At 38.9% G+C, this 24793-nt stretch overlaps 1 protein-coding gene across 7 annotated transcripts in view; it reads right to left on the bottom strand.

Moving 5' to 3' along the window:
• The window catches only part of ankha (ANKH inorganic pyrophosphate transport regulator a), a 43792-nt gene that overhangs the window by 4094 nt on the left and 14905 nt on the right, over positions 1 to 24793 (bottom strand). For all 7 annotated transcript variants that reach the window (XM_079600900.1, XM_079600903.1, XM_079600902.1 and 4 more), the window contains 9 exons: positions 23111 to 23327; positions 22834 to 22952; positions 11509 to 11592; positions 10072 to 10242; positions 9851 to 9985; positions 9679 to 9771; positions 8812 to 8904; positions 266 to 395; positions 40 to 163 (listed from right to left, as the gene is read on the bottom strand). In XM_079600900.1, the coding sequence (XP_079457026.1) occupies positions 40 to 163; positions 266 to 395; positions 8812 to 8904; positions 9679 to 9771; positions 9851 to 9985; positions 10072 to 10242; positions 11509 to 11592; positions 22834 to 22952; positions 23111 to 23327 (1166 nt within the window). The remainder of the gene's footprint in view (positions 1 to 39; positions 164 to 265; positions 396 to 8811; positions 8905 to 9678; positions 9772 to 9850; positions 9986 to 10071; positions 10243 to 11508; positions 11593 to 22833; positions 22953 to 23110; positions 23328 to 24793) is intronic.

A 24793-nucleotide genomic window follows, 5' to 3' on the forward strand; every position in this document is an offset into this window, starting at 1 on the left:
ATAATTTAGCATATTTGCATATTCCTACTGTATACCAACCCCATGTACGGCAGCACCAGAAGACTGGAGATGAGCACAATGATGCGCAGAACTGAACTAGGTGCCAGGACGAAAGTTTTCTTCAACGTCATTAACCAGCCTGTTAGATGAGCTCGAACCGTGACTGTACACACACACACACACAAGATCACATAGATGTGAGGCACTGCAAATGATAGAAGGTTGTATGTAAAGTTAAAATATCAAATAAGAGACTTAATGGTACCAGGTAGAGGGAAGAAGGAAAAGACTCTCAGTGGAATGATGCAGAGCTGAGCGAAGTCCGTGTCCACCGCAATGACATCTACCAGGATGCGCTCAGAAACATTAGGGGTCCAGAATATAATGAAACACATCTGGCAAACACAGACATAGAGAAATGAACAGGAGACAGAGCAAAATGACTCACTTTTTGTGTCCAGTGGTAACTGTTGTAATTTGGCATTTTGTGGTTGCATGCATTGGGTAGCATGAACTAACAGTTTTCAAGTTCATTTATAAATATTTAATTGTTCATTCATATTTGTTCACAACATGACATTTACTTTTTATCCAAAGTGACCTACAAATGAGGAATAGAATGAACTAAAATGAATGATTCAATTTATTCTAAAAATTATAAATAACCTGAAATATGTTATATTTATATGTTATAGTTATATCACTGATATACATACTGTATGCAATAATATAGTATTGCAATTTAAAATAACGGTTTGTATTTTAAGATATTTTAAAATGTAATTCATTTTAATCCGCCAGTCTTCTTCGTTCATGCTACCTAATGCATTACTTCAGTCTTCTTCAGTGACACGTGTTCCTTCAGAAATCAGTCTAAAATGCTGATTTGGTGCTCATGAAACATGTTTGTTTCTCCAACAGCTGTGCAGCTTAATATTTTTGTGGACCATGATTCACTTTTTTCAACATCTGATAAAAAAAAAAAAAAGTTTCAAAGAACACCATTTACTGTATTTGAAATATAAATATGGTAACACTTTCGTTTAGGGTCCAATTCTCACTATTAACTACTTGCTTATTAGCATGCATATTACTATGATATACTTATATATAAAGCACATACTAATACTTATTCTGCATGGCCATATTCTACATCCTTTAATCCTACCTAATACCTACACTTAACAACTACCTTGCTAACTATTAAAAATCAGTAAATAATTAAGATTATTGAGGCAAAAAGTGAGTTAATAGTGAAAACTGGACCCTAAACTAAAGTGTGATCAGAAATCTTCTATAACATTATACATGTACACTTATACACTTTCCTGTCACGTTTGATCAATTTAATGTGTCCTTGCTAAATAAAAGTATTTATTTCTTTTTTTTTTAAATGACCCAAACCTTTGAACGGTAGTGTCCATCTAAATGTTAACGAATTGAACGTTATTGTGCGACAATGAAATAAAAACGTGCACCATCATATGAATTTTGTCTAGTATACATTTTTGTGTCCCTCCTTCATCACCCTTAATCTTGAATGTGCCAGTTAGTTTTGACTGTGTCTTTGTTATGAGACTCTTCTCATTCCAGCAAGACCAGATTACAATTGTCTCACGCGAGGCCTGCTCGACGCCCTGCCTACGGGCATTCCTCTCTTCTGGCACAATCGAGTCAGACAAAGGCCTGGCGTGCCTGTTTACAGTGAAAGATCCTCCACATCTAACCAAGTTAATAGCGATGGGCTTGAGTCATATAATGTTCACTTGGCTTTGACCCTCACTGCTCACGCCTCACCACAGTTAACCACAAACCCCCGTAGTAATTTTAGTTTTTCCTCAGCCTTTCATACTCTGAAAACCAAACCAAGCGTAACGATTTTGCACTGTCAAAAACAATACAGTAAACAGACCAGTAGATCAATGCATGTTCAACCTGGGCTATAAAGACAAACATATCAAGTTTATGAGATTGCAACATTAACATTAAGGACTATTTCTGTAGCTATTGTATAGGAAATGTGAATGCTAACTTAAAAATCCTCCAAGAACTCCTGCAGACCTGTGCAATTGGTGCAGCAACATTTCTCCCCTAAATAAAAAATAATAAAAATAAAACAAATTAAAAGAAATGACATAAAATTAAATAAAAATTGCTGGTTGGTTCGTTACAACAATTCTCTGCAAGATTATTTGACCTGTTGTTATCTCTGCTAACATTATGAAACAAGAAGCAGGAAAGCTGCCAAAGATCCTCAGGCTGTTTTGAGACGTCTCGACTGGTGGCAAAGGTGTTGCATCTCCATTCAGAAAAAAGGGTGTGCATTGAAAGTTGTTAATTTGTGCTTTTAATTTAAATTTGATCCAATCCTCTAATCCATAATTACACAACACACACCTACAAGTCATGTCACGGAAAACAAAAACAAACGCCCAAATGGACTGTGACGTCCATCCAAGCTCTATAGTTTGTTCTGTCTTTTGCTTTTTCACAAAACGGGTACATTGTTGTCCTGTCCTGTTATCCTGACAGCATATTGTAAAAAACAAACATCTGCTTTCCAACAGCGCTGTTGGACTTGCATTATATAAATTGTGACTCATTTCAGCTAGTTGTTTTTTTGTCTTCAGGCCCTGAGGTAAAAGCAAAACAAGTAAACAGATGAAAAGGGGTTTACGACCTAGCTGGGAACTGAAGTCAGTGTTTATTGATTTTATGGCATGTAAAAAACGCACAGTTTTAAGCGTTTTTGTTTTTTTACTGTTGGTGACATTAAAGAGGTAGTTCACCCAAAAATTTAGTCAACACTTACTCAACCTCAAGTTGTTCCAAACATGAGTTTCTTTTAACAGAAAGAATGTTGTGCACATTTATCATGAAAATTAAAATTCCGTCATAAATTACTCACCCTCAAGTTGTTCTAAACCTGTATGAGTTTCTTTCTTCTTCTGAACACAAAAGAAGATATTTTGAAGAATGTTGGTAACCAGACAGTTTACGGTATATGCTATGGTAGCCATTGACTTCATAGGTAGGAAAAATTAATAATTTTTGGGTGAACTATCCCTTTAAGCAAACTGTGCTGTGATACTGCATGTGTCACAGAGTCACCAGATCAGCACGCTCTGCCCACTCATTCACTCTCCTCGGAATTCTGATTCACCGCACCTGCACATCATCATCAACTAACACCATAAAAAGACACTTCCCCTTCACTTCATTGTCTGGTCTCGTCCTTACCTGAACGTAAAGACTCCTCTACTTACCTGAAGATTCCTTAGCTGATTTGCGCTCGAATCAAACGCCATGCATCGACTACTGACACCTCAACTCTCAAATACACTACAATACAAATAGACAGTCAAATACAGCTATCCACTTCCTCCGGTCCCGACGGCTCTGGATAACTCAGAGGAGCTCGCATTTTCTCCAAGCTGGACCTGCGGAGCGCTTACAACCTCATTCGCATACACCTAGGTGATGAGTGGAAGACTGTCTTTGTTACTCCTTCAGGTCACCACTAATATCGGGTCATGCCGCACGGCATGTCCAACTCACCTGCGGTCTTCCAAGGCTATATGAATGAGGTGTTCCAGGAATTCCTTCACCGATTCGTAGTGGTCTACATTGATGATATCCTCATCTACTCCCGGAACCTGGCCGAACATTGCCTCCACGTAACGCAGGTACTTGAGAAACTCCGCCATCACCTCTCTACCTCAAGCTGGAGAAATAGAAATTCGAGTTCCATTCAACCTCCGTCCACTTCCTAGGGTACGTTATTGACCAACACGGCATCCAGATGGACCAGAGGAAGGTGGATACCATCCAAAACTGGCCTCAACCCACAACAATCAATGAACTCCAACGCTTTCTCGGATTTGCTAACTTCTACAGGTGATTCATTCACAACTACAGTCTTCTCAGTTATTCTCAAATTGAAGACATCATTGATCATTGCAACCTGAGAAAAGCTAAGAGACTCAATCCTCGCCAAGCCCGATGGGCTTTATTCTTCATCAGGTTCAATTTCACCGTCTCGTATCGACCTGGGGATAAGAACTGTAAGGCAGATGCCTTATCACGTCTTCACCAACCTGCTCCTGATGACTCTGCTCCCGAACCCATCCGCCCTTCAGCCATGATCGTCAGTCCCATAAGATGGGCCATCGATGAGCAAATTTCCAGAGCAAATTGCTCCAAACCTGCTCCGCCAGGAGGTCCAGAAAGGCTCCTCTACGTTCCACCCAGCTTTCGTCTGCCCCTTCTGGACTCAGCTCACACATCTCCGGGCTCTGGACACCCAGGTAACCAACATAACCTCTCACCCTCTCGCTCCTTCGTCATCGCAACTGGTGGCCAACTATGCCTCAGGATATCTCCCGGTACATCAAGGGTTGCTCAGTCTGTGCCGTTACCAACACTCCTCGGAAACTCCCTGAAGGAAAGCTGGTACCTCTTCCCATTCCACATCGTCCACTCACCTGAAGATTCCTTACCTAAGGAATCGCCCTCGAATCTCCGATTCCCGTCTTCTATCTCCAGTCATACAGTATTACTTACCATATCTTACCGTATTACTGTATCACCAGCTTACCGTATCCTGTCCCGCCATCTGTAAACGGATCAATATTATCATCCAGCTAAGATCATCATCCTGTTCTGATTCTCCATTGAATCACCAGTCTCATCTGCTGTTCCACTCCGTGCCTCAGGTAAATAGTAGAAACTGATGTTTATTGAACATCTGTTTCTCTCTGTACCATGACAGAATGCTTCATCAACCCTACTTTTTTACTTTTTTAAATTTCTTGTATAATTATACATGCAAACACCAAATTATTAAATGTAAATGGGTAGTTGTTGTAAACATTAAACATAAAATAGCGTGTCCTGGGGTGTGACATGCTATATTCCAACTAAAGCTAAATAGCATTTTCTTGATCTTGAGGTAATAAAAAAAAAAAACTACCATTCTTAAGCCCTGTTCGGACATGACTAGTTTTCCGGGGGTCGTTAGAGACGTACTAACCCCGTCAGAATCTGCCAAGCCTGTGTTTTTCCAGTCAAGCCATCTGGCCCGGGAGCCTTCCCTGACTGTAATGTTTTAAGTGCTAACAAGGCCTCATTTTTAGTAATAGGTGCATTTAATTCAGCCTTCTGAGCTTCGGAAATAGTAGGGAGAATTATTTGAGACAGAAAAGCTTCCATTTCCACAGAGGCCCCAGGAGGGTGATCTGATTTATAAAGTTGCGAGTAAAACTCTCTGAAAATATTATTTATGTTTTTATTATCAAAATAACAAATACCGGCAGTGATTATTTGAGGATCTGACTCGACTTTAGTCAAGTAAGATAAATACTTGCTGGGTTTATTACCAAATTCATATAGTCGTTGTCTAGAAAAGAGAATAGCGCTCTTAGCCTGTTGAGTTAACAAAGCGTCTAATGCGGCTTGTAAATCGCATTTATTTTGTAATAATAATGGGTCAGATGATGAAGTTAACGTTCTTTTAATATCCTTTAATTCTTTCTCAAGCTTTGACTGGTGCTCCAATTGCCTACGTTTCTTAGAGGCAGAATAGCCAATTACTAAACCTCTGATATATGTTTTAGAAGTCTCCCAAAGTAGAGAGGAGTCTTCAGTGGACTGCAAATTTATATCCATAAAGATTTTAAATTCACTGGTCATATAGGACACAAATTTCTCATCTCTTAGAAGGCGCGAATCAAATCTCCATCGCCTACTTCCTGCAAAATGTCCAACAGTAGTCAATTTCAGACATACCATAGCATGGTCACTAACAACAATGTTCCCAATCTCACAAGATGAGACATATTGTATGAGGGATTTCGGGACAAATAAATAATCTATACGAGTGTGGCATTTATGAGGGGGGGAGTAAAATGTAAATTGTTTGTCGGTTGGGTGTAAAGTTCGCCACACATCAAAAAAGCTCATCTCATCACATATCGCGGATAGGGCACTGGCCTGGCTCGTTAAAGCAGAGCTACGCGAGGGATGCCTATCGATTACGGGGTTGAGCAAGCAGTTAAAGTCACCCCCTACTAAAGCTACAGATGACGATATTTCTGTGAATCCTAAAAATGCTTTTGCTAAGTCGTCAGGAGAGTAATTAGGTGGGCAGTAGAGATTCATCAAAGTAGTTTCTTCTCCCTGCAAGATACCCTTAATAATGACATATCTTCCATATGTGTCCTTGACACACGTCTTTAAATGAAATGGTACTCTCTTACTTATAAGTATTACAACACCCCTACTGCTGGTGGTAAAAGAGGAAAAGTAAACCTGACTAACCCAACCATATTTCAATCTAAGATGTTCACTATCATTAAGATGTGATTCCTGAAGCAGGGCCACATCAACTTTCTCCTTTTTTAGTAAAGCAAATACTTTTCTTTGTTTAACCTTGCCTCGCAAACCCCTCACGTTCCATGAACAAAATTTGACGTTGTTATTTGACATAATCAAGATTATTGATATAACATGCAATTAAACCTTGAACGATAAAGCAATTTCGACAACCTGAGTATGCGTCATAAAATACAAAAAACAACCAGATCAGTGCTGAGCGTAACACCCAATTAAACCTCACTAAACATGAAAAAAAAAACGGTAAAAGACAATGGTAATAATAAAATAAAAAATAAAAAGAAGAGAAAGAAAAATGTAGAATTGTAAAGTACAATAGCAAACTATAACATAAAAGTTCTTTTGAGGGGAGACCTCCCCCAGGTTTTATGGGGGCCAACTTCTTAAAATGCGCCCGAAAAAGGTGCATACATTTACCAGAACTGATACAAAACGTGGTAGGGGTCAAAGCAAGCGCCCACGAGTAAATATGTGGTAAAATCTTGCTGCAGATCACTTTCTTAATCTATATTAGTAATATAAACACATGCAAGCGGGTTACGAGCATAAATGAGGTCTAAAACACAACAGGGACTGACTTCCAGTCTTCATATGTGAAAGCACACATAACCCACCGCGTCAGATAAATGCTCCTCAATCCTGCTTTGCAACACTGGACACAAAAGAAAAAACATCGGTCGGCGAAAGGAAGATTTTCTTTATCCCGCTGAACGACACCTGTAGCTTCGCTGGGTAGAGCATGGAGTATTGTGCTCCTATATCTCTGAGACGTTTTTTAGCCTCCACGAACTCCTTTCGCCTCCGCAGCACTGCAGCAGAGAGGTCATTGTAGAAAGAAATCCTCTTGCCGCCCATAGTAATGTCGCCCTCAGTTGCCTTCTGCCGCGCCGCCGCCATCACTCTCTGCTTATCTGGGAACGAGTGGAATCTGACAATGACCGGACGCGGCCGCTGGCCGTCCCTGGGTTTGGGTGCAAGGGAGCGGTGTGCACGTTCAAGCTTGACACGCCCACCCTTCATATCAACGCCGAGGAAAGTTGGCAGCCAGTTTTCAAAAAAAACTACAGCATTCTCGCCCTCTGTGTTTTCAGGGATATTAAAGATACATACATTCTTTCGCCGTCCCCTGTTTTCCAGGTCGTCAATATGGTCTGCGAGGACTTTGACTTTCTCCTCTAGGGCCTGTGTTTTAGCCGCGAGAGGCTCGGTAGCCGTTTCTAGCTGTAGTACTCTGGCTTCTGCTTCGTCCAGGCGCACATTAGCTCTTGTTAGCTCGGTTGTGTGCGACGCGACTGTCTTCGCCAAAGGATCCAGCTTTTCGCTGATTTGCAGCATGATCTTTTTTGTCATTTCCTCAAATGCTTTAGCGAGCCCGGGCTCCAGTTCAGGTTCAGACGGGTTGCTGCTATCCTCGACGTCTTGTTCGCGGTGTTGAGCTAAAACTGTAGCCGAGGTGTCCGTAGCCTGTTGATCCAATTTGACGTTCTTTCGCTTATTGGAGGGCATTGTTTCGTGTTGTTTAATCCAAAAGTGTTCCAAAGTCATAATACAGCGTCAGCATTTGCCAAAAGAAAGAAATGTCTAATGGAATATTGCAAAATGTTTGGGCGCCCGCGGAACTCCCGAAAACACGTCTGTCTCCTATGCCGCCATCACGTGTCCCCCCCACGACTGCCAATTTTAATATCAGTGTCAGGTAAGAGTAAGATGCTCATATATGCAAGTTTATTATAAACAGCTACTGCTACAAACTTGTGAAGTTTCCTGAAATGTTCTATAATAAATACAAATTAAATCAACATTAAAAGACATATAAGTCATACATGATGCACATAACCACAGCAGATGATCCATCTCTGTAATAAAGTTAGTCCCGTCCGAATGGGTACATGAAAATCACAGACGTCAAGTGATAAGAATTGTAACTCAAACATCAATCGTTTAGAAAACTAGTCCTGTCTGAATTAGGCTTTATGCTTACCAAGGCTGCATTTATTTAATAAAAAATAGAGTAAAAACAGTAATATTGTGAATTATATTATATTGAGAATATTTCTATTTAAGATAATTTAAAAATGGAACTTATTTAGCATTTTTCAGTATCACATAATCCTTCAGAACTCATCTAAAATGCTGATCTAAAGCTCATGCTCAAGAAACATTTCTTATTAATATCAAAGCTAAAAACAGTTGAGCTGCTTAATATTTTTGGGAAACCGAGATGCATTTTTTTCAAGATTCTTTGATGAATTAAAAATTCAAAAGTGTAGCATTTATTTAAAATAGGAAAATTTTGTAACATTATAAATCCATTTTGATCAATTTAATACATCCTTGCTGAATAAAAGTATTAGTTTATTTGGGGGAAAAAATAGTGACCCCACCCACACATTGAGATATTTGATAAAGAGATCTTACCATTAAGGAGAGAATAAAACAGCAGAGAGTGAACCTCTTGATGTGTGATGTGGTGACTGTCAGACCACTGGCAAACTTATTGGTAGGGTTATTCTGTAAAAAAAGAAAAGAAAAGAAAGGAAAAGAAAAGGAGTACAGATAAATGTTTATTATCCTCAAAATGATACAGGTTATAGTATAAAGCTAAACCACTATGCATGGAAAAATTAGTTTTGGAAAGATTTAACAAAGAACGACAAAGCAATGTAATATTTTAAATCCATGCTTGAAAACATTCTAATTTGACATCATCTATCAAACCATCTAAAAGCAAAAAGTGTTTTCACACCCAAAACACGACAATGTGCATCAACCATGAAAAAAAAAAAAGGTTGTTGTCTTTATCGCCAACCAGAAGAACATTGAGTGCTAGTGATGGCAAAAACAGCATTTAAAAGTTACAAAACAAGTTCTCCCCAACCTAAACCAATTCAAACTCACCAACACAACAAACCTATTGGCCCTAAAAGCCACAGAGAGCTGATACTGGTTATGTCTTTAATTAGAAAGGGGCAAAACCCAAATAAGTTGATTCAGAGACCACATCCGGCATGTCTGCCGTTGCAGGTCTTTCAATGGTATGTAATTACAGGTCTTCAGGGCGAGGCAATTTATGGTGAACTAGTCATCGGGTGAAAAACACTTTTCAAAGTCTCAGGACAAAGCAAACAAACAAAAGTTCTTAGTTCAAAAGTCTTATATAAAAACCAAACTATCAAAGACAAGTTATTTAAGACCTACATGTGTATATTTCCTGAATAATTTTTTTTTGCCTGTGAAAAACTTGAGGGCATTGCTGTGCAATTGATAGTAAAAATCACCACTTACCTGATCAAAAGCTGGATAGACTGCACGTAGTTCTGTTAACCAGCCGTAGGGCATGTGACCAACCGGATATGTAGCTGTGAGGACTGCTACTGCCTAGCAAATGCACACAATTCAGTTACAGACTGCTGTTTTACTGTTAGCTGAGTACATACTAGCGCCCATCAGTACTCACTTCAGTTGATTCAGCCCTGCCCTTGAGGTCCCGAGAGACAAACAGATTGACGATGGGTCGGCTGATGCGTTGAGTGGCTAAAATGAGGGCGAGCGGCCACCAGAAATTAAGCATCTTCCTTATGGTGACATCCCCCTGAAAGTGACCATAAGTACAGTACTAAATAAAAATAATATGCAATTTTCCAATTTTCCGGAAAAAATCTGCTTTGACAAACGTACCCCCTGATCGAGACTGTTTGATTCAGGGATGTTGTCGTGGACGTTACAGTAGTAGCCCAGTCCTACGATAGTGAATCGCACCAGAGCTCCCATGTACAGAGAGAGAATGGGAATAAGAAGAGGCTCTAAACATGCCAGGTTACTCTGGAGAAGGATCGCCACAAATATTATCTGCAGGCGAATAGGAAAAGTAAGAATCAATTAAATATTAGGCAAGTTTAAGTACATGTTGTTTAAACGCATGATAAACCTGCAAAATTATTTATACATTCAATAGTTAAAAAGGGAATGTGGTGTAGCTAGCTTGCTTATGCAAATCTGCAATGCAATATCTCAAAATAGCTCTTCAGCAGCTAGAACATCTGTCTTAAATAAAAACAAATTACAAGATTTGCATATAAATGATGTGACAAAAAAAGTGAATATATAGATGAAATGTTAAAATATTTAATATTCGTTTAATCAAATCATATTATTTTAATAATATTTTAAACTGATATTTTATAAGATTATTATTACAACAAGTACAATAAAACAACACAAAAAGCATAAACATTTACTTGTACTTTATGATGTATGATTTTTTTTATGACAAATTTTTTTTTTTACTTATGTTGAATAATATTTTTTACTTATACACACTACCGTTCAAAAACTTGGACTGTACATTTTTATTTCTTGAAATAAACTAATATTTTTATTCAGCAAGGCAATGCACTAAATTGACCAAAAGTGACAGTAAAGACGTTTATAAATCTTTGTATATTTATAATGTTTTTTATTTCAAATAAATGCTGTTCTTTTGAACTTTTTATTCATTAAAGAATCATGATTTTTTTTTTACCAAAGTTTCTACAGAAAATATAAAGCTCCACAGCATTGATAATAATGAGATTCAGCATTTAGAATGATTTCTGAAGGATCATGTGACACTAAAGACTAGGGTAATGATGCCGAAAATTCAGCTTTGCTATCACAGGAATACATTATATTTTAAACTATATTAAAATAGAAAAACGGTTATTTATATTGTAATAACATCTCACAATATTACTGTGAGCAAAATATCTTACCAACCCGAAACTTTTTAACATGATTGTATATTCACTTGTCATTTTACATTATTCTGGTAATACTGTCTCTATTTAAAGTCAGACAAAGACAATGTTGTGAAGTAGTCATTTTCCCTTGCCTTTGCTTGTTATAATAACGCTTTGTTTGTGCTAGTCAGAAGGTTGAGAAAGACACAACTACGATTTTTTTAAATAAACTGCTCGTTTTTACCATAACTTTATCTCCTGCTCCTTGCTTTTTTTCTGTCTCTTTGCTATTAGAAAAGTTAACAAGTGTCTAACTTTTGAATATCAGGCCTAAATATGACATTTCAAAGGTCACTACAACACTTTTTTCATTTGAGTAACAGGGTGGTATTGTTACCTGCGTAACAACATCAGATATGGAGGCAGATCCTACTAGCAGACTGTACTTATGCTTCAGGAGGATGCCAGCATGAATCCACGCCTTTTCAGCAAAATCAAAACAGAACAAATTAAAAGAATATGTAACATGTATATATTCAATTAAAAGCATTAAAGGGTTAGTTCACCCAAAAGTTAAAATTCTGTCATCATTTACGATCATTACATTATTCTGCCTCATGTAGTTCCAAACCCCTAACTTTCGTTAACTTTCGTTCATCTTCGAAACACAAATGAAGATATTTAAAATAAAATCTTAGATATTTCTGTCCCTCCATTGACAGTACACACAACTACCACTTTGATGCTTCAAAAAGTTCACAAAGAGATCGTAAAACTATTCCATATGAATCGAGTCCAAGTTTTCTGAAGAGACTGGGTCGCTTAAATGATAAACTGATTGAATTTAGGCTTTTATTCACATTTAAACATTCATCAACGCACACATCAGTTGTGATAAACAGAAGCTCAGGCTTGCCTGACGTTTGAGAACCAATGAGGTTCATCCCTGTGTGTTACGCAGCATTCTTGAGTTTCCCCAAGAACCAATGAGGTTCATATGCATGTGTTACGCAGCACGCTTGAGCTTCCGCAAAAACCAATGAGGTTCATCCTCGTGTGTTACACGCAGCACTCTTTAGCTTCCGCCAAGAACCAATAAGGTTTGTTCTTACACATCAAGCAAGTATAATTGAGCTTCTGTTTATTTTTGCTGTTCAATGTTTATATGTAAATAATAACATATAAAGTGATCAAGTCTCTTCAGAAAACGTCTACGTTACGACTGTAACCTCTGTTCCCTGAGAACAGGGAATGAGACACTGCATCAATGACGCTATGGGGAACACCTCCGCCATCACTACTAGTGCGACCCGGAAGAATATAAGGGGAGCCTGGAGAACATGTCAAACACTTATTATCTGAAGGGACTGTTTAGCAGGCATCACCGAGGCATGGCGAAAGATGCAGTATCTGTTCTCTAACCTAGACGTTCCCTTTCGAAAGGGAACTCACACTGCGTCAATGACCTTCATTGACGCAATGGGGAACGATATACCAACGCAACCATACTGAGGGGAGTGCATACCAAATTATGGCTGTGACAAAAAAAACAAACAAAAAAACACGTCAGTTTCACTGAAATGCCAAAACCTTTAGGTCACATACCCATTACAGTATTTTATACGGCCACTGCCCAAGGTATAGGCCTTATTCGCAAACACCGGAAGTAGCTAACCGCGGCCATATTGTTGACATGACATCTGTCCTGCCCGTAGCCGCACGCAGATTTTAGTTGAGGGGAGCCGTAGCCTAATGGCTTCATCTCGTCGGTATCAAGAGAAGATAAGCTTGATTGGCATGGACCCATATCAAATAGACCCAATAGCCTTAAAGGACAAGTTCGGTATTTTACACTTAAAGCCCTGTTTACAGATCGTATCTGATGAAATAGAACGGTTAAGATTAAACTTTGGACACATGCTGCTGTCGCGAGAATTTTAGGTTTATATCGCTTTCCCCCCTCACCCCCACAATGGTTGTATATGTGCACTGGAAGATTCCTTCCTAAAACACAATAAATTTTCGTTTACAAAGACGTGAAACTCACCGAGTGGTCAGGGGTGTTCACTGATACGGTTCCAAAAAGAATCGCTGAAAAAGATGCATTCCAACAGGTTTTATCGTAGTTTTTGTCCAACTCCATGACTTGTATTGAATGTGCTGTGTGAGGTGCGGTATTACTCCGCCGCTGGAGTGTCTATTATTCAAGCTCTCAACGGAAGAATCACGGGTGTGACACGTTTGGCAAAATAGGTCCACAAAAGCTAAATAAACCTAAAATTCTCGCGACAGCAGCATGTGTCCACATTTTAATCTTAACCGTTCTATTTCATCAGATACGATCTGTAAACAGGGCTTTAAGTGTAAAATACCGAACTTGTCCTTTAAGTAAAGATTCATCCTTATTGCCAGCCGCAACTTATCCGGATATTTATTCAGAGCTGCTAACTCTCACGCATTCACCGTGAAGCACACTTTTCACACGCGCTCACGCCACACATCCATTTTCTCACACACAGAAAAATCGCGACGCAAAGAGGACACGGAGACCGACAGACTAGACAGAGCAGTTACTTTTGATCTAAAAAATCTCAGCTCCCAGGTTCTGTCACTTTTATTATGAAATTCAAACAATAAATACCGCTTTGGCGCTTGTAAATGTGACGCGACAGATCCCTAGCGGCACGTGAACCGATCATCTCTAACGTTAGCTAGTAAATAAACACAAATGAACAATGTTGAAATATACAGTACAACTTACCGAAATGTATATTCCTCATACATAATATCGACCAATCAATCAAACAAACAAAGGGGTCAATAAAACAGCTGGAGAACAATTATGTCACATAACATTTAGCCTACCTCAGGAAAGCCATTTGATGACCATAATTTGGCTAGAAAAAAAGAGCTATAGAGAGTATTTTGCTAAATATGTGTACTTTATTACATATTATATTTTTACTTATATCATTAAAGTTATTATAATAAATAAAAAAAACGCATATCTCTCTCTGTATGTTTACAGCATTAGGTGAGTTGTTTTTTTCTTGAGAAAAATGAATGCCTATCTTGTGTAGCCTACCTAATATTTATCCAAATGAGTCAATATTAAATCAAGCCACAAGTCTCTCCTGCGCTGGCTCAACTCCTGTCTCCTTCCCTTCACGTTTTCTGACAGTCGGTATCGCATAAAAACTAACTTCTTGCTGTTGTTAGAACAGCAGTGTATTACACAACACACCACCGCGCTGTTTAAAAAAAAAAAATACAGCTATAATACCATGGATAATACCGACCCTCCAGCTCTAAGGTTTACATTGCCAACAGCTATTAGTATGACCCTGAGCAATGTATTAGGGTTGAGGCCTATTATCTTTATTACCTATTATATTTTTTACAAGACAGATTTTACATTCTCTACTAAACACAAGGAAATGGAGGCCACAGTAAGTGGCCAACGACATTCAACCTTATGACTTGATTTATTTTATTCAAAGGGCTCAGCGGAAAAAAAATCCTTTTTCATTTTTAAGGCCTAGCTGGATACACTAACTACTATACTCAGCTCTAAAGGGCAGAGACCCGAGCATACTCCTTACTTTCTAGAGAGAAAGGCCTGACAACGCCCATGAGATATCTGTATGGGAGGCTTTTTGAAGATAGCCTGCTACCTATGCTGCTATCTACAATGAATGAATGAATGAATGAATGAATGAATGAATGAATGAATGAATGAATGAATGAATGAATGAACGAACCTAGTGCAAAAGGCAGGCCTTGGCTAGACGACTTGTAGTAAGAGGAGGCCCGTACTAGGAAAAACTAGATTTACAGGAATAAAATCTGATGGGCTCTAGCTCTAGGAACCTACTCTCAGATACTGAGAGGCTCTAGTTACTAAGCCTAAGCCAGATATACACAAATATTATATGACTGAAGTTCAGAGCTATAATCTCAAAATGAATCTCAAAGTGAGAGGAGACCTGCTGCTCTAGTATAAGGTGGCTAACAAGGTGGCCCAACGAGGGCCAAATGCTTGACTCTGTAGTCCTATCTGGAGCTTGACAGAGCGGTGGCCTCAGTCGAATAACTCCCGCTAGGGAGGAAGCCATCTCACAAACAGAATGTCTGTTTGATGCTCAGATGAACGAGAGAGAATTCTCACTAGATCATTTTCCATATAATAAAGCCAACCTGTTCACTACTACAGGTTGGCACTACCCACTACATAAACCTGCCGACTAACATAAGAGGATGCCATTGGGAAGGGTATGCATAGCCTTCCTATATATGGGAACTTCAGGGCCCTAATTTCATCATCCTTCACCATAGTTAGATAGTATAGATAGATACAGGTATTGGTTACCTAGCTCGGAGATCGATTGCTCCTGTCTGCCTCGCTGTGATTGCTGCTGCTGTGAGTTTGTTTGCTGCGTCTAAGCCTCGTATTAGCTTCGTATTTCTTTCTGTTTTGAACCATCATTTATTATAAATTCTAGTTGTTTATACTACTAAATACAGCTTACTCAACATCTCAGATTAACCTGACATTGCTAGCTTCCGTTATTGTCAGCACAACACGCTAACTCGCTAGCCTTTTAACGCACCACCCGTGCGCTCAGTTATTTATTTTTCTCTCGCGCGCCCGCGCCTTTGAGTTCATAAAAGCCCAGGTGAGTAAGAATCAGTCAACAAACACGGTGAGTAATGTCTTCTCCTGTTATTGTCACCTGCACTTCATGTCACATGTTTACCATAGCCTTCTCTGTCGGCAATATAGGATTTATATGTGATAAATGCAAGGAGACAGTCAGGCTGACGGAGAAGATTTCAGAACTAGAGACACGCATCCAAACTTTAATCGAGAATAGTAAGAAGAGTGCTAGAGCTTTAGATACTATTTTGGATGCGCCTAGCCTAGTGAACTCTTTACATGAGTCGGTTCCGGCTGAAGTAGAGCCCGTGCAGCAGGGCAGATGGGTGACAGTGAGGGATCGCTCTAGTCGCGGATCAAAAAACCACTTTTCCGTTCCGATAACAAATCGATTTGCCCCGCTCAGTGAAACACCCACTGAGAATTATTCTGATTGTGCCCTAGTTATTGGCGATTCTATTACACGGAACGTGAAAATAGAGACACCAGCCACCATAGTCACATGTTTGCCGGGAGCCAGAGCGCCTGACATCAAAGCAAATTTGAAAGTGCTGGCTAATGCTAAACGTAAATTCTCTAAGATTATTATTCACGTCGGCACTAATGATGTTCGACTCCGCCAGTCGGAGATCACCAAAATTAATATTAAAGAGGTGTGTGAACTTGCAAGTACGATGTCAAGCACTGTAATTTGCTCTGGCCCCCTTCCTGTTCGCCGGAGTGATGAGATAGTTAGTAGATTGTGTTCACTCATGGCTGGCTGTCTGGGTGGTGTCCACGAAATAATATAGAATTCATAGACAATTGGAAAAGTTTTTGGGGCAAACCTGACCTGTTGAAAAGAGATGGTATTCATCCCTCCTGGGATGGTGCTGCTCTTCTCTCTAGTAATTTGGCTCATAGTCTTAGAGATAAAACATGACAATCTGGGCCTCAGGTCAGGAAGCAGACAGACTGGCTTAACCGACCGTCTGCTAGCGGCCTCACGTCACCAAGGTCAGATAAATCCCATCACATAGAGCCTCTTTCACCTAGATATCATCATATAGAGACTGTGTCTGTTCCCCGAACTTGGAAATCAAAAATACGTTCAAACCCATCTAAGGTTAAAAATTTAATTGATCTTCAACAAATAAAAAATAGATATAATACAAATGAGCAAATGATAAAGCTTGGGTTGCTGAATATTCGATCTCTTACTTCAAAAGCGCTAATAGTTAATGATATGATTACAGATTATAACCTAGATGTGCTGTGTTTAACAGAAACCTGGCTAAAACCAAACGATTACATTGCTTTAAATGAGTCAACCCCACAAGATTACGGTTATAAACATGAACCTCGTCTGAAACGCAAAGGAGGAGGTGTTGCTGTAATTTATAGTAATATTTTCAAAACCACTAAGAAATCTAGTTGTAAATATAATTATTTTGAAGTGTTGGTGCTTAATGTAAAAATATATAGTGTAAACGATAAATCACGTTTGAAAATTCTGCTGGCTACTGTATACAGGCCACCAGGGCACCATACAGACTTTATCAAAGAATTTGCGGACTTTCTATCAGAATTAGTATTGGCTGCAGATAAAGTACTAATTGTTGGTGACTTTAATATACACATAGATAATGAAAAAGATGCATTGGGATTGGCATTTAAAGACATTATAAACTCAATTGGAGTTAGACAACACGTGTCAGGACCGACTCATTGTCGTAATCATACTCTAGATCTAATACTATCACATGGAATAGATGTTGATGCCGTTGAAATACTGCAACAGAGTGATGACATCTCAGATCACTATCTAGTCTCGTGTAAATTACATTTAGCCAAGGCTGCAAAGCCGACTCCGTGTTATAAATATGTTAGACCGATTACTTCTGCTACTAAAGATTGCTTTATCAATAATCTTCCTAATCAGTTTCATCATCTCAGCATCCCGGATAGCTTAGAAGAACTTGATATTGCAACAGAAACTTTTAACTCTCTCTTTTCCAGCACTTTAGACACAGTTGCTCCGCTGCGCTTAAAGAAGATTAAACAACATAGTCCAACGCCGTGGCACAACGAGCACACTCAGGCCCTTAAGAGAGCAGCCAGAAAAATGGAGCGCAACTGGAAGAAAACAAAACTAGAGGTGTTTCGGATTTCATGGAAGGAGAGCTCGATTGCTTACAGAGAGGCTTTAAAAGCTGCTAGATCTGCTTATTTTTCAACCCTATTAGAAGAAAATAAACATAATCCTAGGTATTTATTTGAAACAGTGGCTAAACTAACGAAAAAGAAAGCTTCAAGCCCAGAAGCTTCCAAGAAACACAGCAGTAATGACTTTATGAACTTCTTCACTTATAAGATCGATAATATCAGGGACAAAATTATAACTATGCAACCTTCTAATACAGTATCGCATCAGGAAGTGCATTGTAGTCTCCCTGAGGGAAAATTTGATTCATTCATTGCTATAGGAGAGGAAGAATTTTGCAAACTCGTCAAATCATCTAAATCCACAACGTGCATGTTAGACCCTATACCGACTAAGCTGCTGAAAGAGATGCTTCCAGATGTCATAGATCCTCTTCTTAATATCATTAATTCATCTTTGTCTCTAGGATACGTACCAAAAACCTTTAAGCTAGCTATGATTAAACCGCTTGTTAAAAAACAGCAACTTGATCCTACAAAACTAGTCAATTACAGGCCGATCTCTAATCTGCCATTTCTGTCAAAGATATTAGAAAAAGCAGTATCCTCACAACTGTGTTCCTTTCTTGAAAGAAATGATATCTGCGAGGATTTTCAGTCCGGATTTAGACCGTACCATAGTACCGAGACAGCTCTCGTTAGAGTCACAAATGATTTGCTCTTATCATCCGATCGTGGTTGTATCTCTCTATTAGTATTACTGGATCTTAGTGCTGCATTTGACACCATTGACCACAACATCCTTTTAAATAGACTCGAACATTATGTTGGCATTAGTGGAATTGCACTAGCATGGTTTAAATCATACTTATCTGACCGTTATCAGTTTGTAGCAGTAAATGAAGAGATGTCTTATCAATCACAAGTTCAGTATGGCGTACCACAAGGCTCAGTACTAGGACCGCTCCTGTTCACTCTGTATATGCTACCATTAGGAGATATCATTAGGAAACATGGAATTAGCTTTCACTGTTATGCCGACGATACTCAGCTGTATATTTCTTCAAAACCTAACGAAACCTACCAATTCACAAAATTAACGGAATGCATAGCTGATATAAAAAATTGGATGACTAGTAATTTCCTACTACTAAATTCAGAAAAAACAGAGATTCTAATTATTGGACAAAAAACTTCCACACGTAATAACCTAGAGTACTGTCTAACACTTGATGGCTGCTCTGTTAAGTCTTCGTCGTCGGTTAGGAACCTGGGTGTGCTCTTTGATACCAATCTTTCATTTGAAAGTCATGTGTCTAGTATCTGTAAAACCGCTTTCTTCCATCTTAAAAATATATCTAAATTACGTCATATGCTCTCAATGAATAATGCAGAACAATTAGTTCATGCGTTTATGACCTCAAGGCTAGATTATTGTAATGCTCTACTGGGTGGCTGCCCTGCACGCTTAATAAACAAACTACAGCTAGTTCAAAACGCAGCAGCTCGAGTTCTTACTAGAACCAGGAAGTATGACCATATTAGCCCCGTTCTGTCAACACTGCATTGGCTGCCTATTAAACATCGTATAAATTTTAAAATATTGCTGATCACTTACAAAGCACTAAATGGTTTAGCTCCGCAGTACTTGAGCGAGCTCTTAACTTATTATAGTCCTTCACGTCTACTGCGATCTCAAAATTCCGGCCAGTTAATAATACCTAGAATATCAAAATCGACTGCTGGCGGTAGATCCTTTTCCTACTTAGCACCAAAACTTTGGAACAGTCTTCCTACCATTGTCCGGGAAGCAGACACACTCTGTCAGTTCAAATCTAGACTAAAAACACATCTCTTCGGCCTAGCATACACATAACACATTATAGACTTATATAATTAGGCTGCATAGTTTAGAACAGCCGGGACCGGGAACACTTCCCGTAAATCCTGATGTACTTGGTACATCATAATAAGGATGGCGTCTACGCTAATATTAGTCTCTCTGTCTATCCCGAGGTTTACTGCTGTCCACCGGAACCAGGCCGTATCCAGATCTGATGAAGGACCAGCGCCAGGACACGACGACGACGCCGCTGACCTGAAGTGTCAACCAGTCTCTCCTCCTCTCCACTCCGACTTCAACCAACCGGAACTGGACAATTACTCTGATTCATTCTGAACTTCATACACTGTTCACTCATTAGCCAGAGGAGAACTGGCCCCCGACTGAGCCTGGGTTCTCCCAAGGTTTTTTTCTCCATTCTGTCGCCTGGTGGAGTTTTGGTTCCTTGCCGCTGTTGCCTTACCTTCTGGCTTGCTTAGTTGGGGACATTTAATATTCAACAATATTATAGATCTGCCTTAAAGGTGGATGATGATGAAATTGTTTTTTTTGTATTATTTTCATGTTATCACTGTGAAGCTGCTTTGATACAATCTGTATTGTAAAAAGCGCTATATAAATAAAGATGACTTGACTTGACTTGACTTGACTAGTTGTGATGTCATAGGTTGTCGCCGGCCAATAGGAATGTCGTGATTAGATAAGTGTTTCAGACGCCGATTCATGCGGAGCGTCATCGATGCAGTGCGAGTTCCCTTTAGAAAGGAAACTTGGACTAAACCTCTCGATTCATCTGGATTACCGTAGTTTTACGTAGTAGAAGTGACAAAGTGGTAGTTGCATGGACTGTCAATGGAGGATCAGAAATCTCTCAACTCTCATCTTTCGAAGATCAACGAAAGTCTTATAGGTTTGGATCGACATGAGGGTGAGTAATTTTTTTTTTTTTTTTAAACACTGTACTATACTATGATATCATACTTACCTGTATTAAAGATTATTATTTTATTTTCTCTTTGTCATTGTTTACAATCCTTTCCCTGGTTTGCCTCAGTAAGAGGCCCCAATTTAATTTGCCTAGTCCTAATTTCTCTTTATTTAGCTGTTTATTGATTTGTACATGCCCTCTAATTAACCAATCACTGCATCTGTGTGCTAATGGGTCCTGATATATAAAAGCCTGCATTGACAATAGACAGAGACTTTGGAGCTGCTTGATCTTTGTAGTGTGTGTTCATGAGAAAAGAAAGTTTCTTTTCCATTGTTTCTTTGTTTATATTGTGTATCTTTTCCTTGTGTAATTTGAATATGATTTATTGAAGTTTGTATTTCTGTTTTTGTCTAGAAACCACACTCGCACCTGTATTCCCTTCTCAATTGCTCTGTTATACCTGCTTCAATGGGTAAATAAAGTGAACAAATGGAACTGGACTATGTGTTTTAATAGACACCCCTGCTGGGATCAAGCCAGGCATTCCTACTTAATTCCTAACATCCCTTACATTGCCCTTTAAAGGTGCAGTAAGCTATTTCTGAGAAATGCTGTTGAATCCCTCCCTTCATTGTTCCACCCCAAAATGGGGTGTATGTATGCGTATGTAATTTAGCGGAGATGACAAACGAATGACAAGGAAGAACAACAAATTTACATCCAGTACACAAGAGCATATAAAAGCAACAGTTGGTTGTTAGTTGCCAGTAGCACACCAGCTCCAGACAAACAATGATCCTCAAACTGTCCTAACATAGCTAACATTGCAACAACAGCATATTGGTTCTGTGAAACATAACAAAACTAATGTTACCCATTTATGGATGGAGCAGAAACAACGCAACCTCTGCGTCTGTTTTCAGGCCTTTCCGCTTGGGTCTCTCCAGGACTGGAAAGCTTGTCTAATATTAACACGGGTCCTAAAGCTCTTGCCTGATGATAGCCCTTCTTTTGCCAGTGATATTCCTCCGACCATTTCTCTTAAGTATTTTCTCTAAGGCATCTCTCTTTCTTACAGTCTTTCTTCAATCTCCCTCTTCTCACTCTCTCTCCTCCCCCATCATGTGTGTTACACCCCCTACCGCTGATTGGCTATATGTATGTTTTGGTGCTCGGTCCGATCTGTACGTTCAACAGCGTTTCTCAAAAACCGCTTACTGCACCTTTAAAGGAGAACTCCGGTCAATTTTAACATTGAGCTCAATTTTTAGTAAATTTGGAGTGCTGTCAATACAGAGAACAACGACAAAAATCGGTGTTGCCTACACCGTGTTATCCTCTTTTTAAAATTTACACCCTATTGACTTGAATGGGGCAAGTTTTAAACTTAACCAGTTCTTAGTCTTATCATCCTTGATGTGTCATTACAAGTGCCCAGCCATGTTGAGTGATTCCTTAAGAGTGAACACGAGTGAATCTGACTTCAGTAGATGTGAAAAATATGAATAAAAATTATGTTATATCAGCCAGCGCAAATACCTGTATTTACATCCTGTTTTCGGTGGAAGTCCAAAGTAGTCGATTGTCGAGTTCACGCGCATAGGTTTAGTTACTATGATCACGCGCGTGAACTCGACAATCGACTACTTTGGACTTCCACCGAAAACAGGAACTAAATACAGGTATTTGCGCTGGCTGAAATAACATCATTTTTATTCATATTTTTCACATCTACTGCAGTCAGATTCACTCGTGTTCACTCTTAAGGTTTCACTCAACATGGCTGGGCACTTGTATGACACATCAAATATGTTAAGAGGATAAAAGCAGGTTTAAAACTTGCCCCATTCAAGTCAATAGGGTGCAAATTTTAAAAATAGGATTAACACAGTGTAGGCAACACCGATTTTTGTCGTTGTTCTCTGTATTGACAGCACTCCAAATTTACTAAAAATTGAGCTCAATGTTAAAATTGACCGGAGTTCTCCTTTAAGCATGCAGCAAGAAATAGAGCTATAAATATCTATCATCCCAAACCAATACATGATTTGGTATTTCCTGTACTACACCAGAAGTCTGAAATATGGCTTTAGATGGTGCTGTATCTGGAATTACTTATTAAGTTTATAATAATATGCTTCACACTTACCATTGCATCTAATATTGGAAATACTGCGAGGTACAGAAAGGCCTTCCTCGTCTTGTTTCCAACTGAATCATCCACATGGTGGAGCTTATTTATGATATAGTAGCCCAAATCTGTGTAAGCTGGAAAAAGATGAGAGTTTTCAAAACAGGTTTTGAATTGAGGAAATCTAGTAAACTATGCAAATTAGCAGCTGCTTTGTCGCCAACATGAAACTTTATAGCTACAGTGGTTATTTTGCTGAGATCTTTGATATATTGTATCCACAAGAGACACGCACCAATGAGGATGTGGAGAATGATGGCGATGACCCCCGCCACAGCCATGCAGAGGATCGCCTTGGTTTTCTCCCTCTTACTGTTGACAAACACGAGTCCCACATTTTTGAAGTCACTCATTGGTCCAGTGAAGAACTTCATAAGCGAGTATGCCAGACCATAGCTGGCCAACATCTCAACCTTGTCCTCTTTTACAGAAGCGATGCCCCTGTTCAGAGCCTGAAGAAGACATGAGAGAGAGGACATAGTTTTATAGTACACAGTACCGTTCAAAACTTTGGGGTCATAAGAATTTTGAATGTTTTTGAAATAAGTCTCTTCTGGTGCCTGCATTTTTTTAATCAAAACATGGTGGTATTGTGAAATATAATAACATTTTATAATACCGCTTCTCTACTTAAGAAAGTTATTACGGTAATTCATGCAATGAATTTTCAGCATCATTACTCCAGTCTTCAGTGTCACATGATCCTTCAGAAATCTACTATGCTGATTTGATGCTCAAGAAACATTTCTTATTATTATCTATGTTGAAATCACTCGTGGTTCTTAATATTTTTGTGTAAACCATGATACATTTTTTCTTCAGGATTTTTTGAGGAACATAGAGTAGAAAATATTTTTTACTTTATATATCATAAATGTCATTACACATTATAAATGTGCCATTCCATTCTTCAGTGTCATATGATCCATTTTTCTTTTCAGGATTCTATGATGAACAGAGAGTTTAAAAAACACCATGTATTTGGAATATAGCTAAATCTTGTAAAAGTCTTTACTGTCACTTTTGATCAATTGAATGCATCCTTACTGAATAAAAATATGAATGTTTCTAAAATTACTGGGGTCATATCAGTCATGACAACTTTTTTTTTTTTTTTTTACAATTTTTATTATACAGACACAAGAAGTGTACACATTAAATCATTAAAGAGACAAGCATAAAAGAGAAAACATTGTCTGCACTTTTGTCTTTTACACATTCCTTTCCAACATATAACTAAATGAGGAAAGAAAAAAAAAGAAAAAGAACCACAGCAACAACAGAGTACACTTGGACACTTCCAATGCAACAAAATACACCTTCTAGCAATGAGAGAAGCAAAAGCAATGACCACTGCTTTCGGTCTCGTGATGGATGACGAGTGAGACACACCAAAAATGGCGACTAGAGGACATGGAGAGAGAGAAACCTGCAGAGCCCTAGACATGAAGTCAAAAAAAAGAAGTCCAATATGAGACCAGTTTTGGGCAGCTAAAGAATGTATGGGTGTGATCGGTGGGAGAAAAGGAGCATCTGATACATGAGTCCTCTGTTTCTGGACAGTTTAGCATTGGTAAAATGAATTAGATTAAAGACTTTTAGCTGAATGAGACTTAGCCGAGCACATACAGAAGTAGAATTAACTCTAGCAAGGGCCTCAGACCATAGCTCTTCTGATAACTTGATTTGCAGCTCATTTTCCCAAGTCATCTTTAGGTAGGAGAGAGAGGACGTACTAGATGAAAGTAACATGGTGTAGACAGAGGATATACGACTACCACCTGTAGGGGCTGACAATAAGTTCTCAACCAGAGATTTTTCTGGTAATTGAGGGAAACTAGGTTGAAAAATACCTGAATAAGCCTGTAGTATGCAGGTTAAATTTGGACATAAGATTGGTGAATGTAGCCAAAAAAAT

This window comes from Phoxinus phoxinus, assembly GCF_949152265.1.
Source record: "Phoxinus phoxinus genome assembly, chromosome: 24".
NCBI lineage: Eukaryota > Metazoa > Chordata > Actinopteri > Cypriniformes > Leuciscidae > Phoxinus > Phoxinus phoxinus.